Below are 27,851 nucleotides of genomic sequence, written 5' to 3'. Positions count from 1 at the left end.
ATTTGCAAATGAATGCGCTAATAGGAAATTTGCAAATGAATGCGCTAATAGGACATTTGCAAATGAATGCGCTAATAGGACATTTGCAAATGAATGTGCTATTAGGACATTTGCAAATGAATGCGCTAATAGGAAATTTGCAAATGAATGCGCTAATAGGAAATTCGCAAATTAATGCGCTAATAGGAAATTTGCTAATGAATGCGCTAATAGGAAATTTGCTAATGAATGCGCTAATAGGATCTCGCTAGCTCCTGCTTGGCTCTGGTAACCCCATTGCTTGTGTTGCCCACTATGGCTCATTTGTTCCCGTTTGAAACGACAGGTTGAGGTCTATCTTGGTTTAGATATAAAAATTATTTGATATAAGTGTGCTGTGAGGAGAGAGGGAGTAGATTTTCAGGTCCCGCTGGGCCGCAGGGAAGTCAAGTCCTTGATCCAGGCAAAAGGGCTCAATCTTTGGCAAAGGGAGTGGGATGCTTGTAGTAAGGGAAGGCAATTTCATTGTGCGCACCAGTCAGTAAAGGAAGAGGTGGGGAGTATGGGATGTAGGAGAGAGGAAGTTGTGTGGAGTAGACTACAGTTTGGGATCACAGGTTTGAATGCAACATTGTGGATGATAAGGAGACACGAAACAGGTCTGTGTGATGAGTGTTTAGTGGAGGAAACAGTGGAGCATGGGTTGATATTTTGTGAACTGTATGAAGTAGATAGGGAGAGATTATGTGAAAGGGTTGTAGTTTGGGGGGAGGGAAGTGGTGTCTAGGACTCTGTTTCACTTTCTTATATGAACAGGATTAATGAAGAAAAGGTAATGTAAGTAGGCCGTGATTGGCCTCACACTCCAGTACAGTAGGTGGCGGTGTATGCACCTTAAACGTTGGATGCGATCTGCCAGCCCAATCCCAAAGAAGAAGAACAAGACGAAGAAGAAGAAACAACGAGGGGAGGGACCTGAGCAGAGACAGTGTCCCGAGGAAAGAGTTTACATTACGGGTTATAGCTATAATTTCTGAATTGAATAACGTTACATTGGTGATAATCTAATTGATTTATTGTTTAAATACAAGGATTTTCCTCTGTTCATATCAGGATGTCTGAGCCAAGCGCTAGATATCAGCAGGTGAGTAAAACGTTTTGTCGTGTCTTTGAGTTAACGTTGGCAAGCATTAGCTAACAGCTAGCAAACGTTAGTTAGAGGTTTGCAAGAAACACTGGTGATGGGATGGCTCTAGCTAGGCCTCGTTGTTTTGAATGGCACCATGATTGAAACGTCAGTTAACGAATTAATATAAACACGGTAATGTTTTGATAGTGTAACTAACGTTAGCTAATAATGCTAGCTAACAAGCTACACTACATTTTATTTGATATTTTTTACATTTACTCCCATGTCTCCCCAATGTCGTGATATCCAATTGGTAGTAGTTAGTCTAGTCCCATCGCTGCAACTCCCGTACGGAGAGCCATGCGTCCTCCCCCGAAACATGACCCTGCCAAGCCGCACTGCTTCTTGACACACTGTTCGCTTAACCCGGACGTCAACCACACCTATGTGTCGAAGGAAACACCATATAACTGACGACCGAGGTCAGCGTGCATACGCCCAGCCCGCCACAAGGAGTGGCTAGAGCGTGATGGGACAAGGACATCCTTGCCGGCCCAACCCGGACGACACTGGACCGATTGTGCTCCGCCTCGTGGATCTCCCGGTCACGGCTGGCTTCTGCCTAGGTTTGAACCCAGGTGTGTAGTGACGCCTTTAGCACTGAGAGTCACTGCCTTAGGCCGCTGCGCCGCTCAACATGACCAAAAGTATGTGGACAACTGCTCATAGAACATTTCATTCTAAAATCATGGGCGTTAATATGGAGTTGGTCCCACCTTTGTTGCTATAGCAGCTTCCACTCTTCTAAGAAGGCTTTCCACTATATGTTGGAACATTGCTGCAGGCCTTGATGTTAGGTGATTAGGCCTGGTTTGCAGTTGGCGCTCCAATTCATCCCAAAGGTGTAAGATGGGGTTGAGGTCTGAGCTCTGTGCAGGTCAGTCAAGTTCTTCCACACTGATCTCGACAAACCATTTATCTATTGACCTTGCTTTGTGCACGGGTGCATTGTCATGCTGAAACAGGGAAGGGCTGTCCCAAAACTTGCCATAAAGTTGGAAGCACAGAATTGTCTAGAATGTAGTTGTATGCTGTAGCTTTAAGATTTCCCTTCACTGGAACTAAGGGGCCTAGCCCAAACCGTGATTCCTCCTCCACCAAAGTGTACATTTTGGCATTATGCATTAGGGTAGGTAGCGTTCTCCTGGCATATGCCAAACTCAGATTTGTCGTTCTGACTGCCTGATTTTGAAGCGTGATTCATCACTCCAGAGAACACACCTGCTGGACCCTTTATGGAGAACAACAGAGGACAATGGGTTGAGTCTTGCGATGCTAACAGATTGGCAACGGCCCTTCTGAATCGTGCCCAGATATTGCCACTACTGTGGGATATATCCTCCAGTCTGAAGGAAGTGGACCTCCTCTGGAGAGAGGCCTGCTGCCTAATTCTCCACCCTGGCAGGTGTATTTGCCAGCAGCAAACCACCCTGCATACCACTGTTGGCTTGCTTCTGAAGCAAAGCAGGGTTGGTTCTGGTCAGTTCCTGGATGGGAGACCAGATGCTGCTGGAAGTGGTGTTGGAGGGCCAGTAGGAGGCACTCTTTCCTCTGGTCTAAAAAATAAATAAAAATATCCCAATGCCCCAGGGCAGTGATTGGGGACATTGCCCTGTATCGGGTGCCGTCTTTCGGATGGGATGTTAAACGGGTGTCCTGACTCTCTGGGGACATTAAAGATCCCATGGCACTTATCGTAAGAGTAGGGGTGTTAACCCTGGTGTCCTGGCTAAATTTCCAATCTTGCCCTCAAACCATCACGGTCACCTAATAATCCCCAGTTTACAATTGGCTCATTCATCCCCCTCCTCTCCCCTGTAACTATTCCCCAGGTCGTTGCGGCAAATGAGAACGTGTTCTCAGTCAACTTACCTGGTAAAATAACTGATAAATAAAAAATGCTCTGAAGAATGTGAGGTGTCTGTTTGCCCAAAGCAGTAGTTACCTGGTGCAGTTGATGTGTGAAACCACCGGTTGTATTCTCTGTCCCGTATCCGTCCTCTCAGTACTGGGAGGAAGTGCCAGAGTGCAAAGTGAATCACCTTGAGCTCCAGCTCATCGATGTGATCCTTTGTCCATGGTGCTGACTAGAGGTTGACCGATTACGATTAATTATTATTGGAGGACCCAAAAAAAGCCGATACTGATTAATCGGCCAATTTTAAATAAAAAAATAAAAATAATCATTAAAAAAAAAAAAAAAAAAAATATATATATATATATATATATATATATATATATATATATATATATATATATATATATATATATATATATATATATATATATATATATATATAAAATAATAGTAAAAATAAATAAAATATATTTAAAAAAAATGTAAGATTGCTTGATTTATTTGTAATAATGACAATTACAACAATACTGAATGAACACTTATTTTAACTTAATATAATACATCAATAAAATCAATTTAGCCTAAAATAAATAATGAAACATGTTCAATTTAGTTTAAATAATGCAAAGTGTTGGAGAAGAAAGTAAAAGTGCAATATGTGCCATGTAAGAAAGCTAACGTTTAATTTAAATTCCTTGCTCAGAACATGATAACATGTTAAAAGGAACCACCAGCTTTCATATCAGTCTTCAATATTCCCAGGTAAGAAGTTTTAGGTTGTAGTTATTATAGGACTATTTCTCTCTATACGATTTGTATTTCATATTGTATTTCTTATAGGCACTTTAGTATTGCCAGTGTAACAGTATAGCTTCCGTACCTCTCCCCGCTCCTACCTGGGCTCGAACCAGGAACACAACGACAACAGCCACCCTCGAAGCAGCGTTACCCATGCAGAGCAAGGGGAACAACTACTCCAAGTCTCAGAGCGAGTGATGTTTGAAATGCTATTAGCGTGCACCCAGCAAACTAGCTAGCCATTTCACATCGGTTACACCAGCCTAATCACGGGAGTTGATAGGCTTGAAGTCATAAACAGCGCAATGCTTGAAGCATTACGAAGAGCTGCTGACAAAACGCACAAAATTGCTGTTTGAATGAATGCTTACGAGCCTGCTGGTGCCTACCATCGCTCAGTCCGACTGCTCTATCAAATAATAGACTTAATTATAACATAACACACAGAAATACGAGCCTTAGTTTCCGGATTCCACCATATTAATGACCTATCATCTCAAAAACAAAACATTTATTCTATCCGTGAAATACGGAACCGTTCCTTATTTTATCTAACGGATGGTGGCATGGATGGTGGCATCCATGAGTCTAAATATTCCTGTTACATTGCACAACCTTCAATGTTATGTCATAATTACGTAACATTCTGGCAAATTAGTTCGCAACGAGCCAGGCGGCCCAAACTGTTGCATATACCCTGACTCTGCGTGCAATGAACGTAAGAGAAGTGACACAATTTCACCTGGTTAATATTGCCTGCTAACCTGGATTTCTTTTAGCTAAATATGCAGGTTTAAAAATATATACTTCTGCGTATTGATTTTAAGGCATTAATGCTTATGGTTAGGTACAGTTGTGCAAATATTGTGCTTTTGTTAAATCAACCCCCGTTTGGCGAAGTTGTCTGTCTTTGTTAGGAAGAAAGTCTTCACGCAGTTCGCAACGAGCCAGGTGGCCCAAACTGCTGCATATCCAATGACTCTGTTGCTAGAAAAGTGACAAAGAAATTCACGTTAGCAGGCAATATTAACTAAATATGCACGTTTAAAAATATATACTTGTGTATTGAGTTTAAGAAAGGCATTGATGTTTATGGTTAGGTACACGGTGGAGCAACGACAGTTGCGCACCGCATCGATTATATGCAACGCAGGACACGCTAGATAGACTAGTGATATCATCAACCATGTGTAGTTAACTAGTGATTATGATTGATTGTTTTTTCTAAGATAAGTTTAATGCTAGCTAGCAACTTACATTGGCTTCTTACTGCATTCACGTAACAGGCAGGCTCCTCCTGGAGTGCAATGAGAGGCAGGTGGTTAGAGCATTGGACTAGTTAACCGTAAGGTTGCAAGATTGAATCCCCGAGCTGACAAGGTAAAAATATCTGTCGTTCTGCCCCTGAACAAAGCAGTTAACCCACCGTTCCTAGACCGTCCATTGAAAATAAGAATGTGTTCTGACTTGCCTACTTAAATAAAGGTGTAAAAATATATATATTTAAAAAAAACGGCCAAATCGTTGTCCAAAAATACAGATTTCCGATTGTAATGAAAACTTGAAATCGGCCCTAATTAATCGCCCATTTCGATTAATCGGTCGACCTCTAGTGCTGACCATACACCATGTAATCATGACTGATTTCCAGACTGCTCCCCATCCATTTTGGAAGGCTTCTGGTCAGTCACCCGGTTGTGAAATGCAGTTTGAAGAACTGTTTGAAGTGTTGGGTGCCAACATTGTATATCTCTCCTCCAGCAATTCATTGAAATTTCTAGTTTGTCAAGCCCAGGAACTGCACACACTGAGTGGGTACCAGAGAACTATTTTCCAAGTTCATTGCTAGCGCTTCACTTATGTACTTGCTGAAAGGCTGAAGGGTAGAACTCAAATCTCAGATTTGGCACCAAAAAATATTGCGTAGATCCTGCAGTTTTGTTGTGCTGGTTCTACTTCTTCAATTCCATGTTTTTTCAGGAGCAAGGAGATTTCTGAACAAAGTGTTTGCTTTTGAGCAGGGTTGTGAGCTGTTGTTTAAGACCCTCCTGAAGTGTGGGAGTCAAAAATATGTTGTAGAGTGTGTAACACTCGTTGACCTTTTTCAGCTGGAGAGGTGGTGCTCAAGGAAACAGTGTTGCACTACATAGCCCAAGATGCAGAAACGCACCATCAGGACCGAGGCTCTGCGCGCTGTGGTGCAGAGGGGACACCGCCTGCAAATGGTGCGCTTCTGCATCTTGGGCTATGTTGTGCTCCACCTCTTTGGTAGGGCTGAGTGTTTGAGTCTGGTTTCTTGGAATCCCAGTTAAGGCTGTGGGACGTGAGTAATGGTTTGCTGGCTGATGCATTCTATGGTTTGAAATTAAGCTCCATCTGTGCTTCTCTGCGTTCCTGCAGTTCCTTCTAATTGAAGATCACTATCGCTGCTGAATTCCTAAGCCTTTTGGCTGAAGCAGTGCTGTCATGTGTCCTGCGTAGGATGCAATCAGATGCCCTGCATTGTTTGTTAGGCAGCTCTTTGTCTGAAAAGAGAGAAAAGCAGGCAGGACAAGTGAAGCAAATGATTTATCCACACGGGGGAAATGGCCAAAACCAAGTGCCTTGGAGCACGCCAAATCTTTGAACGGGATGATGTCAGTCTTTTAAAAAACTGAATTGATCAAACTTGGATGTGGATGCCATGGCAGTAGGTGCATGTTCCACGTTGAAGTTCCTGCTTGCCCTCTCAAATATTTCAGACAAATGTATTTTCTGGTCGACCGTTGCTACCAGACCGGCAGGCTTAGACGATACTAGAGCTATGGTACATGACAGCATCATCATCATTAGTGCTCATAGTCTGCCATAAGAGTAGGAGGCTCTTTTGGACAGTACGTCAGTATCATCTGATTCCGCAACCACGCTCTGTTCAGATGTAGGGGTTTGGTACCGGCATGGGAAGCCTGGCCAGGATGTGCTTAAGGGTAGACCTTAGATGGTGTAAGGCACTGCATCTCAGTGCAAGAGGCATCACTACAGTCCCTGGTGATACAGCCTGGATTCGAACCTCAGGCCGTGATTGTAAATAAGCAGTTGTTCTTTAACTGACTTCCCTAGTTAAATAAAGGTTGAATTTAATCTCATTGGGTGTCAATTTGTACCCTGGCAAGGATGAGCTATGGTGATCCACCGCTCTATACACACGAGGGGAGTGAGACCCGTCATTAGACCTGGAGTGTTTGCTCGGTGTGGTAGACTAATTTGATGCAAAGTGCGCAAGTCGAGATTTCAATGATCTTGGTTTAAATTTCTGACAGAGTGCATGAGCTTCTACCCTGTCCGCTTGAGCATGTTCAGCTCCCAAGGAAAGAAGTGTGTGTGTTCATCTGAGGCTGGGAGTTGTTTTTCGCACTTTTGACATGGGTGGAATGACATCCTGTGTACAGCACTGAATCAGTGTGGAAATAACGGATTTCACACAAGAGAAGTGTTACAAGAAAAAGGTAACAACGTTTTTGTCTCTGTATGCTTCGATTGCCTCGGTATTGGCTTTGGATGCTTAGAAAGTACCCGTTGTGCTTCGGAGTCGAGACTCCCGCCTATATGAAGCCATCTGACTGGCAGTCAAGAGTGGACTGTCAGTCTCAGCGTTGGTGGACTTGGTCAAGCGAGGACTGGTAGCCTACAGCACCGCTGTGCACTGTGGTCACAGCAGAACTCCAAGTGAGGGAATGGGAATGCTAGATCAACGGGCTAGTGTGCAGGGACTGGCCCAACATGGCGGGTCAACAACCACCAACAAACCAACTAGGTACCTATGTGTGGCTAATTTAGCTAGCTAGCTACGAGCTAACTTTTGCGGTAGCTTCGAGTATATCCCGATAACTAGCTAGCTAGCGAACACACAAGGATGGAAATTCCTGACAAAAAAAAACAATACAAGTTAGCTAGTATGGGCCAGCACAATAACGACAGAGGGGGTCTAGATTAGATCAAAATCAACAATTCCTAAAACTGGGGAAGTGATGGCTTGTGAACCCATTTAATTATGTGTTGTAGCTTGTGAGATAGTATTTGATTGTGTATGTGTGATATGTCTGGATGTCCATGCTCAATGTTTTTATGCTGTACAATGTTTTATTTGTATTGTTTTGTGTGTGGGGAAAAATACATCTAACTTTAATAACAAACAAATCAACTACTCACAGCCAGGGCTCGAAATTAAGGGCGTCCTAAAATGTTTAAACACCATTCTCTAACACGTACCTGATGCGAGCAGTTTTTATAATGCGACAGGGATGGATATACAGACTAATGGTAGAAACTTAAGAGAATATCGGAAGATGCAACAATAGAATTCTGCCTTACTGACTTTGGGCAGTAGAAGAATGGTTTGTTTCTGTGGTCAGATTTGGGATGTAGTCTATTAAAAGCAAGGTCAGATATGCAATGTAAAACGTCCAGGTTTCAAACAGTGCTATGGCTGGCTCGGCATCGCATATGTAATGATTTTAGGTTATGAAAATGTATAATATTAGAATATCATTCCAATGTTGGGCAAGTAGGTCTATTAGAATGCACATTTGACTCTCTCCCAGCTCGTCTGCGGGTCCGCCAGCCCGGAGCGGATATTTCGCGTGCAGGGAGTTGCTGTGCTATTTGCATTGTCTGTATGCTATGGCTAGCTACTATGGTATTCTAGAGAATATGGTTGTATCTCCTGAACCGAATGCACACAGTAAAATGTTGAAAGCATTTCTGTCTCGCGCTGCAACACTGCCTGGCTGGGGACTGTGTGCGCACACGTGAAGAGCTGAGTGACATATTCATTTTTAGAATTGCTGCGCACAGGCATACAGTCTACAGAAGTGAGACTTTGAGCTTGTGTTCCTTGGCTATTTATATTGTTTTGTTCACAAGCTAGGTTGTTTTTCAATGTTTAGTTTCAACTGCTAGGGAAGAGAAGCACCCCGGATACTAGTCAGAGGCACAAACATGACTGGAGTCGCATTACTACGGTAACCTCCCGCCCTTAAAGGGGCAGGTGAACATTTGTCTCATCTGTGATATTTTGATATAAAAGACTCATGTCACAAAATAAATTAAACAATATACCACGAGATGCAAAAAGTTTTTCTTAACAAATGAAGGTTATGAAATATAAACCAATTACTTTAAAAGCCCTGAAAATGACCTAGTCCTAGCCCCATGTTGGCATATCAAAACATCAAAATAAAAATAAATTGTATTTTAATTTTGGGAATGATCAAGTTCTGTTTGCGACAGTTTAAATTGCACTCCGGGATGGTGAGGAAAACAGTTAGTCGCACCATACCTCATTTTATAGTGATCGTCACCTGGGTACTGTAAGTGCGTGGCGTGACTAAACTTCTTTGATATTATGCTTTTTCAATCATATCGCGTGAAGGGGAAGGAGTTCCCATAGATCGTTCAGCGACCTGTTATGGTAATGAAAGAAATAACAACCAAAATGGGGAACTGTCTGCTTGCCATTTTGTTAAATAAGTAGGTGGTCATGTGAGTTTCTGTCAAAGCGTGATGCTGAAACCGAGTGTGACCACTTCTTCTTTTTATTCTACGAGAGGGAACGAAACAGCAAACGTCGACAGTGCACAGCCTCGTCTCTTCTGATTACAGAACATCAGCCTTCATTTTCTGTTAATTTCCTGATGATTCTACATGCTGAATCGCGACAGTTCGTCACCGAGCAGGTGATCTACTGAGAACGGCCAGCGTTCTGTATTTTGTGTTCTGTCCAGAAGTCTGCTATAATATGTACTCGCCTGACCCTTTAGCTTAGAGCCTGAATAAAACAAGATAAGTATCTCCAGGGCTTGAACTGATCTCTTCACTAGGTCATGTTGATGTTCTCTGTCAGCTAGGCATAACCAGTTTATTGACTCTTCCCCTATTCAGCTGCCCAATGAAGAGGAGCCAGAGGAGGTTCTCCAGGTGGCAGCTGAAGCCCCACCCCCTTACAGCAGCATTGCAGCAGATAATGCAGGTAATAGTTCAATGCATACACAAATACTCACATCACAGTGGAGTGTTATGGGTTGGCCTGGGGGTCAATGTCTTTACCGTTGCCCCCAGAGTCATTGGACATTTACAGTCTAGAACTAAACTAGGACAAGTCAAGTATCTTTTTTATGACAGTGGAGATTTCCCTGCTAGCCTAGCATTAGGTTTACTTATGGTGTTACAGCAATTAGCCTACCAAAAAGGGATATATGGCACTCAAGTGTAACACAGTAGCTTTTTTTACTTATTTGCCTCTCTTAGCTTATTTTGACTACAAAGAGGACGGGGGGTTCCCCAAGCCACCGTCATACAACGTGGCCACAACTCTCCCTTCCTATGACGAGGCAGAGAGAACCAAGGCTGAAGTCCATGTTCCCTTGGTTTCTGAAAGGGTGAGTCTTCCAGCACTATAAACTCCACATAGCCATCCCTTGTGGTTTTGCTGGACTATTTTCTGTTCATCCAGGTTCTGTGTTGTTCCTCAGTGTTGTGGGTGTGGCAGAAAGTAATTCAGTCCCTGTCTATTGGCGTGGCTGATCTCCCAAGTAACCAAACTTGCCTCAGTTTTGTGTACTATTTACATTGAGCTGGATGCAGGCTAGTTTCTGAAAGTGACTCCATGAACCTCATTGCACATAATATAAAAGTAGGCCTGTTTAACCATGGATGTGTGTAGGTATACAGTGCCTTCAGGAAATTATTCAGACTTGTTCCACATTTTGATACATTACAGCCTTATTCTAAAATGGATTTCCTCATCTATCTAAACATAATACCCCATAATGACCATGCAACAACAGGTTTTTAGAAATGTTTGCAAATGTGTTTTTATTTTTAATACATATTATTTTCATAGGTATTCAGACCCTTTGCTATGAGACTTGAAATTGAGGTCAGGTGCATCCTGTTTCCATTGATCATCCTTGAGATGTATCTACAACTTGATTGGAGTCCACCTGTGGTAAATTCTATTGATTGGACATGATTTGGAAAGAGGCACACCTGTCTATATAAGGTCCCACAGTTGACAGTGCATGTCAGAGCAAAAACCAAGCCATGAGGTCGAAGGAACTCTCTGTAGAGCTCCGGGACAGGATTGTGTCAAGCACAGATCTAGGGAAGGGTACCAAAACATTCCTGCAGCATTGAAGGTCCCCAAGAACACAGTGGCCTCCATCATTCTTAAATGGAAGAAGTTTGGAACCACCAAGACTCCTCTTTGAGCTGGCCGCCCGGCCAAACTGAGCAATCGGGGGAGAAGGTCCATGGTCTCTCTGACAGATCTCTAGAGTTCCTCTGTGGAGATGGTTGTACTGATGGCAGATTCTCCCATCTCCACAGCAATCTACTAATCCGGCCTTTATGGTAGGTTGGCAAGACGGAAGCCATTCCTCAGTAAAAGCCACAGAGCCTTCTTGGAGCTTTGCCAAAAGCCACCTAAAGACTCTGACTCTGACTATGAGAAACAAAATTCTCTGGTCTGATGAAATCAAGATTGAACTCTTTGGCCTGAATGCCAAGTGTCTCATGTGAAGGAAACCTGGCACCATCCCTACGGTGAAGCGTGGTGGTGTGGGGATGTTTTTCAGCGGCAGGGACTGGGAGACTAGTCGGGATTGAGGCAAAGATGAGCAGAGCAAAGTACAGAGAGCTCGTTGACGAAAACCTGCTCAGGACCTCAGCCTGGGGTGAAGGTTCACCTAAGCACACAGCCAAGACCACGCAGGAATGGCTTCGGGACAAGTCTCTGAATGTTCTTGAGTGGCCCAGCCAGAGCCCGGACTTGAACCAGATTGAGCATCTCTGGAGAGACCTGAAAATAGCTGTGCAGCAATGCTCCCCATCCAACCTGACAGCGCTTGAGGTTCTGCAGAGAAGAATGGGAGAAACTCCCCAATTACAAATGTGCCAAGATTGTAGCGTCATATCCTAGAAGACTCAGTGCTGTAATTGCTGCCAAATGTGCTTCAACAAAGTACTGAGTAAAGGGTCTGAATACTTATGTAAATGTGAGCTTTTTAAGGTTCGTATTTTTAATAAATTAGCAAAAATGTCTTAACTGTTTTTGCTTTGTTATTACAGGGTATTGTGTGTAGATTTAATCCATTTTAGAATAAGGCTGTAATGTGTAAAGTCACGGGGTCTGAATACTCTCCGAAGGCACTGTATACTGTACTCGGTATAGGTCGAGTCTGTTTTGAAATGGTGGGTCACGCGTTGTTGGCAGGCACGCCCTAATAATCACTGTCGGACACGCCCTGAGAGCGATGGCTCATCTATGCCCTCTAGTGGGAAATGTTTTTGCCTTACCAGCTTACGTGTCATCCATTTAAATGACTGGTCTGTATTTTTGCCACACTGCGTGCTATGTGTACAGCATGGAACGTCTGGAGACTTTTGATGTACTAACTCGACAGTAATGCTGTGGATGTGTGTGGAATAGAATAGTACCATAAGAAAAGGATGTGGCAGCCATTTGCAGAGACCCGTCTGTCGGCCTGTAGAGGGGTAGTGCTGTATTTCCTGATAGGACATTAAATGTTATTCTTATAACTACATTGACTCCCGAGTGGTACAGCGGTCTAAGGCACTGCATTGCAGTGCTAGAGGCGTCACTACAGACCCTGGTTTAATCCCGGGCTGTAACACAACCAGTCGTGATCAGGAGTACCATAGGGTGGCGCACAGTTGGCCCAGCGTTGTTAGGGTTTGGCCGCGGTAGGCCGTCATTGTAAATAAAAATTTGTTCTTAATTGACTTGCCTAGTTTATATAAAAGTAAATTAAAATGACAATTTGAATTGAAACATCTCCAGCTGAATAACTTGTACATCCACTACATTAGGGCAATGTAAAGAGAAGGACGTGTTCCTAGCATAAATGTTTGCTGTCTTGGATGATATAGTGCTATGAGGTTTCCATCATTAAAAATGACTTGATGATATTCTCCACCATTTCTTTATCTCTGCAGGATGATGACTTTGCAGCCAGGGATGACTTTGAGGATGCGGACCAGCTACAGATAGGCAACGATGGGATTTTCATGTTGACCTTTTTTAGTAAGTCACATCTTGAAGTTGAATCTTCTCCACCTTGGTGAAGACTGGGTTTAGTATAATACACCCAGCAAAATGAAGAGGCGTGTCATGTATTTGTTTGATGATAAAGGTATTGATGTGATCTAAGAATAGTATTTGTGTTGAGAAACACCCCATCTTAGTCGACCATATGCACAGGTCTGTTTTTAAAGCCCCTTCTCTCTACTCTTCAGTGGCATTCCTCTTCAACTGGATCGGTTTCTTCCTGTCCTTCTGTCTGACCACCTCAGCAGCTGGCCGCTACGGAGCAATCTCTGGCTTCGGCCTGTCACTCATCAAGTGGATCCTCATCGTCCGGGTAACATATCACTAACATTTCAGTTTACCCATTCAACTATTGGGAGCATATTTACAGTAGCCTGACAACACCCGCTAAATGATTCCGCTGTTCTGTAGATTGCTACATTCTTTAGTCTGAGACTGCAATCATTTGAAGTCGTTTGTGGTGACGAGGGGCACGATTTGGATCGTCTCTAACTAATCCGAGTATCAAAGCCAATGACGCATTTTCTAACCTCAGCTTTACCCACGTGGCTATGGCCCAACCCATGGTGAAGGGTCAGGGAGGTACTCCGATCCAGACTCATTGCAGAGGAGAAACTACCGTCTGTGGGCGTGGCCAGGCAATATTTAGTGTGTGCCTATATATTTATTTATTTTACACAAGATATCACTACCAACGCCCTCTGAGCTTTAGTTTCAAGTTTTATTGTCACATGCACAGGATACAGCGGGTGTAAAACACTGCAGTGAAATGCTTGACTTGAGCTCTTTCCCAACAATCAAGGTTGGCATCTTGGAGTAGTGATCTGATGGCAAAGCACTTCAGTTTGGTGTAGGTTTCCCTCTTCCAGAGCCCAAGATCACGTTCATGTTTACTCTGAGTGGTCAACTTATCTGTTCATGTTTGTTTTTTCCCCAGTTCTCCACCTACTTCCCTGGGTACTTTGATGGGCAGTACTGGCTGTGGTGGGTGTTCCTGGTAATGGGTAGGTACAACCACTTCTCTGTTTGTTGTTTTCAATTGTAGTACTAGACAGGTAAATGCATTGGTGTAGAGGGGTCTTATAAATTAGGGTACCAGTGAGGATTTCCTACGCTGGACAACTTGTTACAGCTGTTAAGTCATTGATAATAATCTGCCAGTTTATTTTCATTTACATTAATAAATAAATGGGGATCAGAGCTATTTTCAATCAAAATTCCCGAGTTGGTTTTAAAACCTATGTTGACAGATTTGTCAAATTGTTACATAAAACATTACATAAACCGTGCAATGTAAATTATATCATATATTAAGTAATAATCAGTTAATTAAATTAGATTTAACTATCGGACAGTTTTATTTTTATACACTGCTTAAAAAAATAAAGGGAACACTAAAATAAAACATCCTAGATCTGAATGAATGAAATATTCTTATTAAATACTTTTTTCTTTACATAGTTGAATGGGCTGACAACAAAATCACAAAAATTATGAATGGAAATCAAATGTATCAACCCATGGAGGTCTGGATTTGGAGTCACACTCAAATTAAAGTGGAAAACCACACTACAGGCTGATCCAACTTTGATGTAATGTCCTTAAAACAAGTCAAAATGAGGCTCAGTAGTGTGTGTGGCGTTGGTGGATGGAGCGAGACATGATGTCCCAGATGTGCTCAATTGGATTCAGGTCTGGGGAACGGGTGGGCCAGTCCATAGAATCAAGGCCTTCCTCTTGCAGGAACTGCTGACACACTCCAGCCACATGAGGTCTAGCATTGTCTTGCATTAGGAGGAACCCAGGGCCAACCGCACCAGCATATGGTCTCACAAGGGGTCTGAGGATCTCATCTCGGTACCTAATTGCAGTCAGGCTACCTCTGGCGAGCACATGGAGGGCTGTGCGGCCCCCCAAAGAAATGCCACCCGACACCATGACTGACCCACCGCAAAACTGGTCATGCTGGAGAATGTTGCAGGCGCCAGTGGCGAATTTGCCAATCTTGGTGTTCTCTGGCAAATGAAAAACGTCCTGCACGGTGTTGGGCTGTAAGCACAACCCCCACCTGTGGACGTCGGGCCCTCATGGAGTCTGTTTCTGACCGTTTGAGCAGACACATGCACATTTGGAGCTCCTCCTGCTCCTCCTTGCACAAAGGCGGAGGTAGCGGTCCTGCTGCTGGGTTGTTGCCCTCCTACAGCCTCTTCCACGTCTCCTGATGTACTGGCCTGTCTCCTGATGTACTGGCCTGTCTCCTGGTAGCGCCTCCATGCTCTGGACACTATGCTGACAGACACAGCAAACCTTCTTGCCACAGCTCGCATTGATGTTCCATCCTAGATGAGCTGCACTACCTGAGCCACTTGTGTGGGTTGTAGACTCCGTCTCATGCTACCACTAGAGTGAAAGCACCGCCAGCATTCAAAAGTGACCAAAACATCAGCCAGGAAGCATAGGAACTGAGAAGTGGTCTGTGGTCACCACCTGCAGAACCACTCCTTTATTGGGGGTGTCTTGCTAATTGCCTATAATTTCCACCTGTTGTCTATTCCATTTGCACAACAGCATGTGACATTTATTGTCAATCAGTGTTGCTTCCTAAGTGGACAGTTTGATTTCACAGAAGTGTGATTGACTTGGAGTTACATTGTGTTGTTTAAGTGTTCCCTTTATTTTTTTGAGCAGTGTATATTTTATTTTTTGTATAGAGATCTCAGAAATTCAGTTTAACTACTTAACATTTCGTATCTCCTTATGTTACGGGGTGAAAACAGTTTTCATGGGCACATAATCATGTATGCATTGTGAAATCAAATGCTTCTAACTGGAAGTCACCTTACTTTGATGCTTAAAACCTAAATCGATACTGTCTTTAACGTGGTTTTTCTTTAATTATGCATAATACTTGTTGGATGCGCAGTTGGTGTCCAGTTGATTAGTTACGTGGTGATACAGGAAGACATTTTCAGAATGACAGTCACGTGATGAACAGCTGTTGTGGAAGCACATGCGATGCAACAACAGTCCCAAGTGCTGGAAAAAAAAGGTGCTTGTGAGGAATGTCCAGAATATTTTGGTGTTTCATTCGTTATGCTGGAGAAGACAGTTATGCCTGGATCCACGTTGGATATAATATCCCTAGAGAATTTATGTTGATCTGTTGTCTACTTGATTTACAGCCTTGGATTGGACTCTGAGTCTACTATGCACAATTGTGTAGGATAGACTAGTGCGCAACACCCAAACGCTATTCATTATTCTGGATATAATGACAATGGGCTTATTCATGATATGATCTGGTAATGAAATAACAACATACATTTTGTTTTCCATGTTAGACCTGCAATTTTAAACCATACAAGGGGCTTGAAGTAGCCTACTTGAATTTGGAGCTCAGAAATTCAAGTACTGCCTACCTTCTTAAAATGACACTTCCTCAATTTGGTGCATAAAAAATTATTGTAGCCAGTTTATAAGTTCTCCTGGTCCTTCATACTTATTTGTTTTTGTGAGAGATGTGGCCACTTTCGTTTGTTTCCCATCGATTGGAAGGTGTTGTGCTCCTCTTGCAGTAAAACCATGTGTGGTTATTACGAGGACGACATCTGTTGGCATCAACTTGGTTTTCCATACAAATCCTTTCATTAAAAAAGAAACATGGTTTTTGGTCACTCTCATTGTAAAAACTGAGTTGGTGAGTTTCAGATGGTGAGATTAATGCTACGGCTATTCATGGATTTATTATGTGTGCCTGCGTTGGCCCTATATGTACGATTATATCAATTATACAATTGTGTAATGTTGAGGTCCTTAGAAATTACAATTAAGTTCTTGGAAAAGTCTCTGAAAGTCCTTGAATTACTTACCAATGTCTGTTTGAACCCTGCTTAAATGATGTATAGTCCTAGACCTATGTTGGTGTATTGGTGGGCTAATTTGCATATATTCACTTTATTCCCAAGTGCACATGGAACTGCACGAAAGTCCATTCTATTGGTTTCAAACCATATAGATTTTTAAAAAAATCCTAATTGTCACACATTGGTCCCATTTTTTATTTATAGAAATACCCAACGGTATCTATTAGGTTTGAATATTTTCCCGGTATTTTACAAATGTTCCATCCCGAGAATAAATCATTTTCTCCTCGTTAACCCAGTATTTCCCGCTAAAACCTGAAGTGTCATTCAAAAGCATTAAATAATCATTAAAGCATATAAATAGGGACAGTGGGGCAAAACAGTATTTAGTCAGCCACCAATTGTGCAAGTTCTCCCACTTAAGATGAGAGGCTTGTAATTTTCATCATAGGTACACTTCAACTATGACAGACAAAATGAGAAAAGAAAATCCTGAAAATCACATTATAGCTTTTTTAATGAATTTATTTGCAAATTGTGGTGGAAAATAAGTATTTGGTCAATAACAAATGTTTATCGCAATACTTTGTTATATACTCTTTGTTGGCAATGACAGAGGTCAAACGTTTTCTGTAAATCTTCACAAGGTCTTCACACACTGTTGCTGGTATTTTGGCCCATTCCTCCATGCAGATCTCCTCTAGAGCAGTGATGTTTTGGGGCTGTTGCTGGGCAACACGGACTTTCAACTCCCTCCAAAGATTTTCTATGGGGTTGAGATCTGGAGACTGGCTAGGCCACTCCAGGACCTTGAAATGCTTCTTTACGTAGCCACTCCTTCGTTGCCCGGGCGGTGCTTAAGCAGGGGGACACGTCTGGCACTGCAGGATTTGAGTCCCTGGCGGCGAAGTGTGTTACTGATGGTAGGCTTTGTTACTTTGGTCCCAGCTCTCTGCAGGTCATTCACTAGGTCCCCCCGTGTGGTTCTGGGATTTTTGCTTACTGTTCTTGTGATCATTTTGACCCCACGGGGTGAGATCTTGCGTGGAGCTCCAGATCGAGGGAGATTATCAGTGGTCTTCTATGTCTTCCATTTCCTAATAATTGCTCCCACAGTTGATTTCTTCAAACCAAGCTGCTTACCTATTGCAGATTCAGTCTTCCCAGCCTGGTGCAGGTCTACAATTTTGTTTCTGTTGTTCTTTGACAGCTCTTTGGTCTTGGCTATAGTGGAGTTTGGAGTGTGACTGTTTGAGTTTATGGACAGGTGTCATTTTTTACTGATAACAAGTTCAAACAGGTGCCATTAATACAGGTAACAAGTGGAGGACAGAGGAGCCTCTTAAAGAAGAAGTTACAGGTCTGTGAGCCAGAAATACTTATTTTCCACCATAATTTGCAAATAAATTAATGAAAAATCCTACAATGTGATTTTCTGGATTTTATTTCTTCTCATTTTGTCTGTCATAGTTGAAGTTTACCTATTATGATAATTACAGGCCTCTCCTCTTTTTAAGTGGGAGACCTTGCACAATTGGTGGCTGACTAAATGCTTTTTATATGCCTGGATTTGATTAATTCAAGCCTGAAGCTTCCTGAGCCATACATGAATTACATTTTAATGAGCTCAAGCCCAAATGTTTGTAGTATTATCCAATACATATATTTTGTAGGCTACTGCACAACAGAAAAGCCCATAGATGTAGCTTATATGTTCTCTTGGGTAAATAAATGAAACTAGCTTCAGTAGGCCAATCTTTTTGAGTGTGAACTGTATTACTGTATTGTATTATATGGACTTGAATTAGGCACATCGTTCAAACCATGATAACGCAGTGAGAGAACATGCGATTCTGGGTCCGCACATGCGGCCTACAAAGTTAGCTAGAGAATTCTATTTTAATTTTGAAATATAGTAGGGCCTATTTGTACAATTGGTAAGCTGACACTACCATTCAAAAGTGGGGTCACTTAAATATCCTTGTTTTTGAAAGACTCACTTTTTTTGTCCATTTTAAAATAACATTGATCAAAAATAGTGTAGACATTGTTAATGTTCTGAATGACTATTGTAGCTGGAAACAACTGTTTTTTTTAATGGAATACCTAAATAGGTGTACAGAGGCCCATTATCAGCAACGTACAATGGCACGTTGTAATAGCCAATCCAGGTTTATCATTTTTTAAAAGGCTAATTGATCATTAGAAAACCCTTTTGCAAATATGTTAGCACAGCTGAAAACTGTCCTGATTTAAAGAAGCAATATAACTGTCCGCATTTAGACTAGTTGAATCTGGAGCATCAGCCCTTGTGGGTTCGATTACAGCCTCAAAATGGCCAGAAACAAAGTACTTTCTCCTGAAACTCGTCAGTCTATTCTTGTTCTGAGAAATGAAGGCTCTTCCATGTGAGAAATTGCCAAGAAACTGAAGATCTCTTACAACGCTGTGTTCTACTCCCTTCACAGAACAGCGGAAATTGGCTTTAACCAGAATAGAAGTGAGAAGCCCCGCTGCACAGCTGAGCAGGAGGACAAGTACATTAGTTTCTACTTTGAGAAACAGATTCCTCACAAGTTCTCAACTGGCAGCTTCATTAACCTCTTTACAGCTCCCCCCTACTTTGTGCAATTTCCGCCTGAAGACATACCCAAATCTAACAGCTCAGGCACAGAACCAAGGATATGCATATTATTGGTACCATTTGGAAGAAAACACTCTGAAGTTTGTGTACATGTGAATTGAATGTAGGAGAGTATAACAATAGATCTGGTTTAGATAAAAAATAAAAATGTATTTTTTTCATTGTTTTTTATTTTTGTATCTTTAAAATGAACAAGATAAAACAAACTTTCAGATAGGATGATGGGGACAATTTCAGTGAAAAATATATGATGGGGACAATTTCAGTGAAAAATATAAGAGGGCAACAGTACTTGTGCAAAGTTTCAGAATGATAACTTCCAAAATGATTGTGCTACATGACATTTATCATGAAGTCACCCAGGTGTCCCACACAAGTAGCCCAAATGTACCCAAGTGGCCAAATTGGTGAAGTTATACATTTTGAAACAAATATCTATATACAAAATACCAAAATGGTATTCTAATAATTATTGAGGAAAAAAAAATATATGTATTTTTTTTTATATATATATATATTTATTTACAAAATAATATGGGTAACTATTTACACACTTTCAATATTTGGAAGACCCTCAGCCCTCTATCAAATAAATTTATATAGCCCCAGCCTAAAACCCCAAACAGCAAGCAATGCAGGTGTAGAAGCACAGTGGCTAAGAAAAACTCCCTAGAAAGGCAAAAACCTAGGAAGAAACCTAGAGAGGAACCAGGCTATGAGGGGTGGCCAGTCCTCTTCTGGCTGTGCCGGGTGGAGATCACAGTGGTTGTAGAGGGTACAACAGGACAGCACCTCGAGTAAAAATGAGCAGTTTAGGGTTCCATAGCCGCAGGCAGAACAATTGAAACTGGAACAGTGGCAAGGCCAGGTGGACTGGGGACAGCAAGGAGTCATCATGCCAGGTAGTCCTGACGCATGGTCCTAGGGCTCCGGTCCTCCGAGAGAGAGAATTAGAGAGAGCATACTTAAATTCACACAGGACACCGGATAAGACTCCCATTCGGAGTCAGTGTCACTGTGAAAGAAAATGTTCAGTTAGAATAGTTTCACATATGAGCCCTGTATCAACAGGTATAATAAACAGATATATAGAGAGAGTTGAAGGTTGAATATATTAGGTTGAATATATTATTATTACCTGCTAGATCTACTGTCTCTTTTATATTATGACATTTCAACTAGATCTACTGTCTTTATTATATTACAACAGACCAGCTGTATCTACAGTCTCCATTTCACTTTGGCCATTGACGTGGTCCTGCCTTTTCCTCAACAGCCTCAAATAGGCTATTTCATGTGGGTTGGGGTGGGGCGGCAGACACACGCATCTCACATTTCGTGACATTACATGTTTATATATTGCTTCTAAAAAATTATATAAAATAACAAATATTTTTTATTATTAATTTCAAATCGCATTAGCATGATAAGAACTTACCAGTCCAAAACAATGTCCTCTCCCGTTCAAAAAATATTCCTCCACAATCGCTAAATGAATCGTCCCACAACAATCTCTCACCTTCCCAATCAATTTATTCTAAAATTGTGTGTACATCTGTATATCTAAACTTAGATTTAGCTTTCCCTGACTTAGTTGCCAAACAATGCAGTGCGTAACATGTGTTTCTCCTTCCGGTATGAAACTTCAATAGCAAATGACTCACTTTACGCTGGAGCTTACTACATGGGTTGGTCTTGCAACACATAAACATGGCGTATTGCCGTTTAGCTCAGCTCATTGGCTATCTACCCAGCTAGATTTCAAGACGATCAGTGGTCATTGGGTTAAAAGACAGTCAATCAACGAAACAGCGGGCAAATCATTAATGCACAATGATGTCATGACTTGTCTTCAAATCGGTTTCTTTCAGTCAATACGTCCCGTGAAATGGCCCATCACGTTTGATTGTGTTACAAACAAACCAGTTGATTGCAGTGAAACCAAACATGACTGGAAAAGTCACGTTCTGTGTGAGTTATTTACCTGGAATGTGTCGTCAAATGGAATGAGACGGAATTCACGACACAAGCGGTTCACAAAATGTTTCGTGTCAGGCTATAAAAATGGATTTTATCAAACAAAGGCTCATTCATTGTGTAACAATGAGCATTGGAATTGCAAACAGACGAAGATCGTCAAAGGTAAACTATTTATTTTAATGCCGTTTGATTGTTACACCTGTGCTGGTTAATTTTTTATATTTTTTATGGGGCTCTATGCTCAGATAATCGCATCGTATTCTTTCGCAGTAATTCCTTTTTTAAATCTGTCAACGCAGTTAGATTAGCAAGATTCTAGGCTTTCGATACATGTGAGACACTTGTATTTTCATGAATGTTTAATATGGCTTTATGTAGCGATCACCGTATGTTGTGGAATTTCAAGTGTGCCTTGTTAAAAGTTAATTTGTGGAATTTCTTTCCTTAATGGATTTGAGCCAATCAGTTGTTGTGACATGGTTGGGGTGGTATCCAGAAGATGGCCCTATTTGGTAAAAGACCAAGTCCATATTAAGGCAAGAACAGGCCTCCCGGGTGGCGCAGTGGTTAAGAGCGCTGTACTGCAGCGCCAGCTGTGCCATCAGAGTCCCTGGGTTCGCGCCCAGGCTCTGTCGTAACCGGCCGCGACCGGGAGGTCCGTGGGGCGACGCACAATTGGCCTAGCTTGGTCGGTAGGGATGTCTCATCGCGCACCAGCAACTCCTGTGGCGGGCCGGGTGCAGTGCGCGCTAACCAAGGTTGCCGGGTGCACGGTGTATCTTACGACACATTGGTGCGGCTGGCTTCCGGGTTGGATGCGCGCTGTGTTAAGAAGCAGTGCGGCTGGTTGGGTTGTGTATCGGAGGACGCATGCCTGTCAACCAATGACTTTCCCGAGCCCGTACGGGAGTTGTAGCGATGAGACAAGATAGTAGCTACTACAACAATTGGATACCACGAAATTGGGGAGAAAAAGGGGTAAAATTCAACAAAAAATAATTTTTAAAAAGAACAGCTCAAATAAGGAAAGTGAAATGACAGTAACTTCTTGCAGATTCTTCCAAACAAGTCAATCAACGTTTATAATCAAACCTTAGGAAAAAAGATCAAATTTAAGACGAAGAATCGTTGTCTTTACAGGAGAAAAATACCAAAGAACGCGCTCTCATTCACGCGCTTGGAAACACTACAGCCAAAATGGGAGCCACCTAGAAAAACTACAATTTCTGGCTCATTTTTCCCAAAAACATTCTGAAACTCTTTCTAAAGACTGTTGACACCTAGTGGAAGCCCTAGGACCTGCAATCGAGCACAATTTTCCCCTATTATAAAAGTGCCAGGCATTGAAATCAGTGGTAGGATTACTTTGGGGAGGGGGGGGGGTTGTCCTCTGGGTTTCGCCTGCCATTTCAGTTCTGTTATACTCAGACGTTATTTTAACAGTTTTAGATTTTCTATCCAAATCTACTAATTATATGCATATCCTAGCTTATGGGCCTGAGTAGCAGGCAGTTTACTTTGGGCATGCTTTTCATCCGGACGTCAAAATACCGCCCACTATCCCAAAGAAGTTACGACACAAAGGTCAGTCATTCTGAAATATGTCCAGAACTTTGATAGTTTCTTCAAGTGCAGTTGCAAAAACCATCAGGCGCTATGATGAAACAGCCTCTCTTGAGGACCGCCACAGGAAAGGAAGACCCAGCGTTACCTCTGCTGCAGAGGATCAGTTCATTAGAGTTACCAGCCTCCGATAATGGCAGCCCAAATAAATGCTTCACAGAGTTCAAGTAACAGACACATGAACTGTTTAGAGGAGGCTGTGTGAATCAGGCCTTCATGATCAAATTGTTGCAAATAAACCACTACTGAAGGACGCCAATAATAAGAAGACTTGCTTGGGCCAAGAAACACAAGCAATGGACATTAGACCGGTGGAAATCTGTCGTTTTGGTCCGATTTGTCCAAATTTGAGATTTTTGTTTACAACTGCTGTGTCTTTGTGAGAGACAGAGCAGGTGAATGGGTGATCTCGGCATGTGTGGTTCCCACCATGAAGCATGGAGGAGGTGGTGTGGGGGTGCATTGCTGTTGACACTTGTGATTTATTTAGAATTCAATGCACACTTAACCAGCATGGCTACCACAGCATTCTGCAGAGATACGCCATCCCATCTGGTTTACACTTAGTCCCACTATCATTTGTTTTTCAACAGGACACACCTCCCAAGTGGCGCAGCAATCTATGGCACTGCATCTCAGTGCTTGAGGCATCACTAGAGACACAGCCTGGATTCGAACCAGGGTATCACAACCGGCCGTGATTGGGAGTCCCATAGGGCGGAGCACAATTGGCCCAGCGTCGTCCGGGTTTGGCTGGTGTAGGCCGTCATTGTAAATAAGAATTTGTTGCCTAGTTAATTTGACTTGCCTAGTTAAATTAAAAGTTTTTTTTGACAAAGAATGAGAGTGATGCAATGCTGCAGCAGATGACCTGGCCTCCGCAATCAGCTGACTTCAACGCAATTGAAATAGTTTGATGAGTTGGACAGCAGAGTGAAGGAAAAGCAGCCAACAAGTGCTCAGCATATGTGGGAACTCCAAGACTGTTGAAAAGCATTCCAGGTGAAGCTGGTTGAGATAATGCCAAGAGTTTGCTTTTCTCTTGGCAAGGAGTGGCTACTTTGAAGAATGTGTATATACAGTGCCTTGCAAAAGTATTCGGCCCCCTTGAACTTTGCGACCTTTTGCCGCATTTCAGGCTTCAAACATAAAGATATAAAACTATTTTTTTGTGAAGAATCAACAACAAGTGGGACACAATCATGAAGTGGAACGACATTTATTGGATATTTCAAACTTTTTTAACAAATCAAAAACTGAAAAATTGGGCGTGCAAAATTATTCAGCCCCTTTACTTTCAGTGCAGCAAACTCTCTCCAGAAGTTCAGTGAGGATCTCAAGTTCAAGGGGGCCAAATACTTTCGCAAGGCACTGTATTTATCATAATATTCCTAATGTTATTAGCCTAGTAGGCTCTTTCTATTGTTTAATTTCTTCCTCGCTTTCAACAGTTAAATTTTATGTTTTGTTGTCCTTATCTTTGTCATTCTAATGACATCCTTAAATATTATAAGACTAGAATCAGATGCAGAAGGATCTCACTTCTCTTGACGGAGATAATTGAATAGTTATGGGTCTAAATAAATAACTGCTGTAGCCTACTGCCATCGTGCGTTTGCTCAAACTACCCGTGATTTCTATTGGCTGCTGTATTTAACATTCAGCATACAAACTTGCTACCTCTTTGAAAAGTCTATTGGTATAATGTATAATATAATGTATAATATATGTCCAGCAAGCTATTCTAGTCTAGATTTTCCTGCATGGGACTCCAAGAGCTAAGGAGCGTTTTTTTTTTAACAAGGCTAGTGGAGCACAGGTGCTTGCGTATTGCACAAGAGACGGAGGCTATAAGTTAGAAGCTTATTATTCATAAGCCATCATTCATTTTAAAACATATAAGGCTAATACTGCATTAAATGTAATCCCTGAAAGAGGTAGGCCAGGACATATAGGGCTATATATCACTCTAGAACTGGATTATCTCTTTTGGATGCAATGAGAGATTTAAAGCAACGATATTTGAGTGATGGTCTGTTTTTAAAACTCTGCAGCTGCAAAAATTAAAAAATCTTTACATTAAATAAAATGTGACCCTGAAAGCCAGGTGGAGTTGGGTAAATTAGACGCACATTCAATCTTTTTATTATAGACTATGCTGCCGCAAATGTAGGCCTACCTGTCACAAGAAAAACAGTTACCATGATGAGAAGATCTGCATGCATTTGTGAACTGCGCTCCAATCTGAGATGGGTCTGTGCCCATCCTGAGCGTTGATGATTCATCATGCAGAGGCCGTAGAGAAGACCGATTTAGACATCTCATATAATTTAACAGTTCCAGCTCATGCCATGCTGTTCATATAAATAATGTATTATAATTTACCGGTTTCTTGCAGTTATTTTTCCCAGGAAGAGAGTGGTTTTGGGAGGTAAATCTCGGTAACCGTGTTCCCGCCATTCAACTCTAGTATCTATTGAATGGACAGTATGCATGGAGATTTAACACTCACACTGGCAAGAATGCCTTGTTTGATGCTGGGAGTTGACTTGCTGCCCCAAAAAACATTGTAGAAAAATGACTCCTGTATTCTGTCTTCCAGGATTCCTGCTCTTCCTCAGAGGATTCATCAACTACGCCAAGATACGCAAAATGGCTGACTCGTTTTCTACTCTCCCGCGAACCAGAGTCCTTTTCATCTACTAAAAGTGGAAATCTGACTTCTATAGAGAAGTTTGCTCTGGCTTCTAAACTCCATCACGGGAGGCTGAGAAATGTTTTGCTGCCGTTGAATCGGACGATACACTTTCGGTCTCTTGATGTAAACTGGTGGATGCTGACAATTCTGTAACTATTCAATCATTAGTGGTTTGTCAAGTGCTATTTGCAATCAAGTCTGTGATGTATAAATAATGCCTTACATATTATTCTAAGTTTGTAGCAATGGTTATGTACTGTGCCCCTTTTAGCCAATAGGGGGTAGTCTTGTCTTTTTCTGTCCTCTTTCAAAGTGTTTGATATGGAGACTGCTCAGCTGTATGCTGAACCTGTGACACTACCATTGAGTTCTGTCTGTGGATCGGAGCATTGAGTCATTTATCAAAAGCAGTGCTTTTTTCTTGATGTGTATATGATAATGAAATTAAAGTGTCTTAAGATGTGTCTTCAATGTGTAGAAAACTGAATGATTTTGTATTCAAGTGTCATTTTCACTCTGGAAATCCTAGTCAATACAGTGATCGAGGTAGGCATTGGAACCTTGTTGCTAGGGTTTGTCAGTGCATTTCAGACATTTTAAGGAGTATCCGAGGAATTGATTTAACCTTTTTATTTAAGCAGGGAGTCACCTTGAGACAAAGCTCTTTCTTTTAAGGGAGGCCTGCACGACTACCAAAAATTGGTTGGAACTGTTCATGTTTATGTACCAATTGTATTTGACACTCATCAATAATTAACTTGCATTGAGGGTTTTAATTGGCACAGGTTTTTGTACACAACCCTTTTAAATCAGTATTCGGTTTATTATCACCATAATTACCTATCTCTACAGTCGACTGCATTTCGTTTTTGTTCTGGGGTTAAGACGGAGGTGGGGAGGTGGTTGAGATGGATGTTGGTGTAGTAGAGTAGAGTACACATCTGCAGTGAATAGTTCCCTCCATGTTTGGGGTTGCTCAGTGAATCTGGTGTAATACACATGAAGATCTAGGTGCTGGGTGGTTTCTTAATGTATCATATGATCAATTGAGTTTCCTGGTGTTTTCACTACCCTATCTATAAGGACAGTGGGAGGGAGAAGCTGATGTGCTTATGCCCTGATTTCTTAATTTGGCTGTACGTAGAGTGAAAGAGCCTTCACCCAAAAAATGTTTGATGGTTTGAAGTGCACTTCTCCCCGATGTTGCAATGTTTACCTAAATTGCTCAAGTCTGAAGATTGCAATAGCTAATCTTCAAGAACCGCTAGCCTGCCATGGCTGAACTGTTGTACACCTACAATTTGTTCAACACATTTATTTATAAACATTTGAGGGACTGAAATAATGCATCACCAAATTGAAATCCCACGCTTAAATAATGTGAGCCTGCATGTACCCTTCAGAGAACTTGTGTGTTCTAGATTTCGTTAAATAAATCACTTTGTCAAAATATGTTGACAACGTAGTTTTATTGAGGAAAGTTTTCTGACATATGTGGTTTTACCTACTGTAGTTGAATGCACTGGCTGTAAGTAACTGAATAAGAACACTTTCATTGATATCTTCTCTTCTGCATTTTGGGTTAACATGGTCTACACCCCATAGCATCACGTCGGCAATAAAGTAGGCAGAGGTGAGGGGGTGGAGCTTGTTACATGTCATCTAAAAGAGTATCTTCTGTCAACTTGTATCCTATACCTAGCCTGGGTTAAAAAAATATATATATAGCTAACATTCCACTCCTTGTTCACTGTGTCAAGATATAAGATATATGTTTAGCATGGTAAGGAGTGGAATGATATCCTAACTGACTGGTACCAAGACTATCCTATCGCTGTTCTCAACGTACACTACATGACCAAAGGTATGTGGACATCTGCTTGTCGAACATCTCATTCCAAAACCATGGGCAGTAATATGGATATGGTCCCCTCTTTGCTGCTGTAACAGCCTCCACTCTTCTGGAAAGGCTTTCCACTAAGTGTTGGAACATCCATTCAGACACTCATAATCCAAGATGGCGTAGCAGTCAGACGTCTTTGTCCTGTCGTGTCCCTTGTATATATCGTTTTACATATTTTTCGTCGCATATCCTTTAAAATATTTTGCTAAA

General features: G+C 41.8%; 1 protein-coding gene across 2 annotated transcripts; it reads left to right on the top strand.

Moving 5' to 3' along the window:
• The first annotated feature begins 963 nt into the window (after positions 1–963).
• On the top strand, positions 964–26,209 carry nfip1 (NEDD4 family-interacting protein 1). 2 transcript variants are annotated; one of them, NM_001160556.1, is given in 7 exon segments: positions 964–1,123; positions 9,744–9,831; positions 10,110–10,240; positions 12,819–12,906; positions 13,119–13,243; positions 13,868–13,934; positions 25,643–26,202. In NM_001160556.1, coding segments are annotated over 7 exon segments (633 nt in total). In that variant the 5' UTR covers positions 964–1,093; the 3' UTR covers positions 25,747–26,202.
• Positions 26,210–27,851: the final 1,642 nt, after the last annotated feature.

The sequence above is a fragment of the Oncorhynchus mykiss genome, chromosome 10, assembly GCF_013265735.2.
Source record: "Oncorhynchus mykiss isolate Arlee chromosome 10, USDA_OmykA_1.1, whole genome shotgun sequence".
NCBI classification, from domain to species: Eukaryota; Metazoa; Chordata; class Actinopteri; order Salmoniformes; family Salmonidae; genus Oncorhynchus; species Oncorhynchus mykiss.
Note: the sequence above shows the minus strand (reverse complement) of the source record. Positions and strands in the feature narration are given on the sequence as shown.